This window comes from Vicia villosa, linkage group LG2 (assembly GCF_029867415.1).
Source record: "Vicia villosa cultivar HV-30 ecotype Madison, WI linkage group LG2, Vvil1.0, whole genome shotgun sequence".
NCBI classification, from domain to species: Eukaryota; Viridiplantae; Streptophyta; class Magnoliopsida; order Fabales; family Fabaceae; genus Vicia; species Vicia villosa.
In genome coordinates, this window is record NC_081181.1 from 159,065,589 (window position 1) to 159,071,825 (window position 6,237).

General features: G+C 27.9%; 1 protein-coding gene across 1 annotated transcript; it reads left to right on the forward strand.

The window, feature by feature from the left end:
- The first annotated feature begins 303 nt into the window (after positions 1-303).
- On the forward strand, positions 304-1,142 carry LOC131647232 (cyclin-dependent protein kinase inhibitor SMR6). The gene has a single exon (XM_058917141.1). The coding sequence runs from the start codon at positions 627-629 to the stop codon at positions 954-956; it is 330 nt and encodes a 109-aa protein (XP_058773124.1). The 5' UTR covers positions 304-626; the 3' UTR covers positions 957-1,142.
- The last annotated feature ends 5,095 nt before the right edge of the window (positions 1,143-6,237 follow it).

The window sequence follows — 6,237 nt, forward strand, 5'->3', positions numbered from 1 at the left end:
TTTATTATCATATGCTAGTAATCACGAAGTTATACAAAAACGACGTCGCACAATCCTACACGCGCCAATCACGTGCCCAAACATCACTCCCCAGAAAATCATTTACAATTATTCATTGAATAAAATAATCAAAACACACCAAAGGGCAAACTCGTCAATCCACATATGAAATCCAACGAGCGGGAATTAGAGCCGTTGCTACAAATTCAACGAAATTTTCGCGCCCAATTTTCACTTCCCCTGCCCGTAAAATCTCGGGCACCTTCCCTCTTTTCTTTCTCCCCTTTTAATTTTCTCTCACTTTCCACAATTTTCCCACGAAAATTTTCTCTCTCTTTCCTTCCATTCCTTTCCATCTTCAAACTTTTCATCTCTATTTCTCTCTCTAACATCAACAATAACAACCTAAGACAACCCTTTTCTCATATTCCTTGTTCTTGTTCTTCTTCTTCTTCAATTTTTTTATATTCTGATTCTCATCCAAAAATCAATCTTTTCAACAACCCTTTGAGTTTCTCTCACCAAAAAACAAATCTTTTCACAATTTTCTCAAACCCTAACTCGATTCTCTTTGAATCCCTCACACCCACAACAAAAAGGTTAAATTTTTATCTCTGATAAAAAAAATGGGGTTTTCTAAGAAATCACAAATTGAGAACAATTTAGAATCCGAGTCCAAGAAATGGGTAATTGCTGGAATTTCTCTCATGTCACTGAAACCCATAAACACCAAGGTGAGTTCGAATAAAGAAGCTGTGTTTGAAGATGAAGAAGATTCGACAACACCGACTGCGAAGGAAGCGAGGATTCCGATGAACTTGTCGTGTCCACCGGCTCCGAGGAAACAGAGAATTTCAAGATGTAACAATGTTGGTGGTGGGGGTGTTGTTAGAGAGTTTTTTACACCTCCTGATTTGGAAACAGTGTTCAAGCTTCGTGTTGAGAAGAGTGTTTGATTCGTTTGAGGTTTTTGTTCTACTAACAACTTTGAAAATTAGGGTTCATGATGAGCTTAGTTGAATTGTTATTGTTATATTTCTCTTTGAAGAAGAACCTATGTATAAATGAAAATTTTCAATTTCAATATTTACATGTTACAAAATTTAAGTACTTTTTTTATAAGTGATTATGTAGTTTAGTTGTTTTTTTTAATATTAATGAGAATTTTTAATTTAATAATAATTATGCATGGAGTGTGATTGAGGTTATAGGTCATAGTGAAGGTGATGTTTTGGAATTGTGTGCTGATTTCTATGTGAGTATTTTTGTGTAACATTATAGTATTGTTTTTTTTTTTTGGATATTGATACTTGTGCAATTCTTAACATATTTTGATGAATGTTTAGTTATTTTTGTTTCCATTTTTTGAGCTAATTTATTTCTATACCTAACTTGGTATACTCAAAAGATAAAAAAAGGGTTTAATTTGAGAAGCTAATGTTTATGTTTCAATGCTCTATTTTTGTTTATGTGTGATTATTTATTGATATGAGATTGGATATAGTCACATTTGATAAGGTAAAAGGCTAAGAAATTGATGTTGGTAGAGTTAGTTAACAAAGGTACTAACAAATTTTGATGAAAGCACTACTTGTGTTTGTACTTTTTCTTACATGCTCTTCATATTCTCTTCAATGGCTTTTTTTCTGATTCATAAACAGTGTGTGAAATAGGTGCATGTTGGAGTTGTTTAATGTTTTAAGAAAATGTTTTTGTTAATTTACATTATCAGAATAAATTACTATAAATCATGAACACTGTAAATTTTTTATACGGATGGAGGTGTATAAATTATATTCAACTATTAAAATAAAGAGAAGTGCATTAGGGTCACTACTCACTACATGATGAGCTAAAAGATTAAATTGATTTTGATTTTATTTGATTTTGTAACAATTATATTTGATAAAAGTGAGCAGAAGGTAAATTGATTTATTTTTATATATTATTTGTAAAAAAGAAAAGAGTTGAAAATTAAATTTGAGAGAAAAAATTGCGTAATATATAATTGGATTTAGAAAACTCCATCTACTAGCAAAAAAGTACAATAAAGATGGTTATTGAAACAGGGTTTATATGTTTTGATTTTGTAAAATTAGTCAATGATCTTCTTATTCATATGGATACAACCATGACTAGGGTTTTGACCAGATGAGTGAAACTGACCTCCTTAACTATAGGAGAAGTCGATGGTGATCTAATATATTGATTGATTTGTTCTACCATGATTTACATATGAAGTATGTAACCTTGCGATCATGGATCTTGTCATTCGCTTGAACCACCACGCCTATCAATGGACTTGAAGCTTATTATGATCTAATCAGGTTGGTGCTTGACAAATATGAGCTTGAGTCGAATGACCCAAACTCTAGACGAGGTTAATTAGACAAATCGCTGACCTGATTGATTCGTCTGATGACCCTTTTATGACGCTTAAAGCCGTTTGAGTAATGAATCACCCTTTTTTAGATTATGTTTGAATTATTTCATTCCATTCCGCTCCATTCCATAGCATTTCATCAATTTAAACATAACCTTAAAATTCAATAATTTTTTTTCAAGCCACTCCATATTTATATTTTAGCTAAATTATCTTAATTTTTTTATAAAGTTAGGGTCTGTTTGGTTAGACCCAAAAAAGAGCTTTTAAAATTTAACTTTTCAGTTCACATTAATGAAAAAACTCTGTTTGATAACGCTATTTTAGCTTGTAGCTTTTTTACTAATTTTTAATTTTTTTTTTCAAAAGCTATTTGAAATAACTTTTGAGCATGTAGCTCTTAGCTTGTGATTTTTTTTTCATTTATACCCTTATTATTTTAACAAAATATTATTACCCTTATTAATTAAAATGATCTTTTATGTCATTTTGTAACTATCAGTTAATGCAACAGTTAATTTATCAAACACTCATGTTAGTTTATCAACTATCAGTCATCATTTATATTTTATAAGCTACCAACTATGAGCTACCAACTATCAACTATCAAAAGAGGGGTGATTTAGGATCAATTTTGATCCAACATCACCCCTCCAAATCGTTTTTGTTTATCTATTACTTAATTAAGTGATTTTCACACCTTTTCTTTTTGTCTTTTTTGTGATTTCGTGGGTCATCGTTTGTTTTGATTTCCCATATTTCTGTGGTGTATTTTGATTTCTCGTCTTTGTGCGGGTATTTTGTTTTTCCGTTTTTGTGCGGTGTTCATTTGTTTCAGGTAGAAAGATTAGTTTCGATATAGTGCAGATTCAATCAATGACTTTGGTGCCGTCAACGCTACAGATCCGGAAGCATGAATATTTCGGACATCTCAATACAGTCAATACATTAATATTTGTAGGCATATGCAATTTGCCGTTTTATGCTATTAACATGGATGCTGTGGATTTGTTCGCAGATTCATCCTTTTTGTTTTTGGCGATTTTGAATTTGTATTGCAACGATGTACTCTATCGACTTGAATGAATAAATATCATTTATTTTCTGTAAAAAAAAAAAACTATAAGGTACTAGCTAGTTTTACCACACAAAACCTAAGTTAGTTAACGAATAAAAAGTTAAATCATTTAAGGAGAGAAAAAATATGTTTTTAATAACATTTATTTCAACTTAATCATATGGCTATCTCATTTCTATCTAATAAGTTAACTTAGTGAATAAGGAAGCTCATTGAATTTGTAATATTCATTAAAAATTATGGTTGAATTATTTTATATTTATAAAATAATATATAAAATATATTTAATTAATATTTAAAATTTTCCAATTAAATAACATAATTAAATTTGAAAGAAAATAAATAAAAAATTATAACCTACTTGTATTAGCATATAAAAAATTAGAAATTTGTTAAAAATAATGGTTACAATTTTTTTAAAAAGAGACGATCTAACTCAAAATGTCACATTTTCAATAAGAGTCTAAGTCATTAAGAGAATAGATGTGAATCTTTAAATTAACTTTGGTAATTTAGTGTCATGTTAAGCTTACTATGTCTCAATTTTTTCCAGTATCTTTTAAAATGTCCATAAATATATTTTTAAAAATTAAACAAAAGTCTTTATTTTTTTATAAAATAATTTAGATCATATTTTTAAATTTAAAATTATTAATGAAAAAACAAATTAATCTAATACACCATAAATAAATAAATATTTGATGTATTGAAATATGAATCCCGATCTACTTCCTCTGTTTTTTATTATAAGTCGTTTTAAACTTTTCACACAGATTAAGAAAAATAATAATTGTTCTATGAAAATGAGAAATTATGAAGGTTTTTACAAAATTATCCTTCATTAATGACATGTGAAAGATAAATTTATATAATTGAAAGGAGAGAGAATAATTAGTATTTAAGGATATAATAGGAAAAATAACATTAATTATTTATTAAAATTGTAAAACGACTTATATTTAAATATAATTTTTTTTCCAAAACGACTTATAATAAAAAACGTAGGGAGTATAATTTTCTACTTCTCCATATTAAAAAAAAAAAGAAATAGCAATTTCTTTTCTTGTCTTTCTTTCAACATCATGTGGCTCCTAGGTTTCAAGTTTGAAGTGAATAGTTTTTCTCCTAAAAATTGTTTCATTAGTAGGCAAAAGTTTCCTTACACATGTAAAAGAAAATCTCTTTTTAATGAATACTAAGAAAATTTGATTGATTGTGACAAATATATTCCAACCATATAATAGGTCCCACCACACACACCATATTAAGGCAAGTTAAAGTCTTCATTATTAAATAGTTATAAGAATCCTATGTGATCATTACTATTCCAAATGAAACGGCTTTACATGTAATGCACAATTAATGTCATTTACTCTTTGTGTTAATGCTTCATCATATCGGATCTTACATTTATGTGCCTGAGATTTTTTTGGACAATCCCTTAAATGAATCTCTTTTCGGTAAACTAAAATACTTCACTAAAAATAAACACAAATAATTTATAGATATTGTTAACTGATACCCTAAAGACTCATGTTAAGAATTAAATATAAAAAATTTATCTTAAAAATTGTGTTTTGTATTAATTTTATTTTTTACTTTATTCAAAATAAATTTTTTAAATTGAGGTTTGTTAACATGTGCCTTTAAGACACATATTAATATTATCCATAGTTTATTACAAAAATTTATGAATGGATAAAGATTCATTAGTGATTAGTGATGTTAAACATACATTTCTGCCCAAAGTAAAAATTTGAAAAACAACAACCGAGTTTAATGAATATTATTAAGAATATAAGTCTAAAATTTTGGTTTGTTCCGTAAAAAACAAATAAACATATTAGATGATACAGATTTAAAATATTTGTCTATTTCAAAAAAATACAGACAAAATATACATGTTCGACGGACCAAATTCATTCACCATCCCAATATTTATTTACATGACTAAAGGGATTTGTTTAGAAGATTGTGATGATAGAGTTCGCAAGAGTTTACCTAATATGAGATTAAGAAAGGTTTCTAGGGATTAGGATCCTTTTAAGAAAGAAATTAGTAAAGGTATAGTAGTAAATGCTAGTGTCATAATTTGTCACATTGTGGTCATTTTAGAATAAATTTATAGTATATGGTGGCCTCACATGAATAAATTTCTTGATTCTCTGTTAGAAAAAAATCTCTTCCGTTTTACTTTTGACTTTTTCCTCTGCTTCCTTCTAGGAAACAATTATTTGGGATTTTTTATTATTTATTTTTATTTATAAAATCAGATTCTTAGTAACATGTCAATTTTGTTAGCACGACTAAAATGTTAATTCAATTAGCTTTACAACGTATAGATCTCTTTTCTAACTGTCAAAGTCATTGCACCTTAATTTAAGTTACAATTAAGCCTACAAGACAGGTAGCTTTAATAATATGAACAGTTACTTTACCTCTTATTAAATAATAGTCAAAAAAAAAATTATGGCTGAAAATGAGTCGAGTCGAATCGAATTCGTTTCAGTTTGACTCGATTTATTAAGAAATGGTTCTGTTTAAATATCGGTTCGAGTTCGTCACAAATTTTTTTTATAGCTCAAATTCGACTCGCTAGAAGTTCACGAACAACTCGTTTTAACTCGTTAGATTCATCTCGTTAGATTTAACTCGTTTGCTTCACGGACTTCGAAGTCATTTATAATTTTTTAAATAAAAAATATTAAAATAAATAAATGTTACAACTTTGATTTTATTTCTTCTATAATTATTTTTAAAAATATTCTGTTCATTT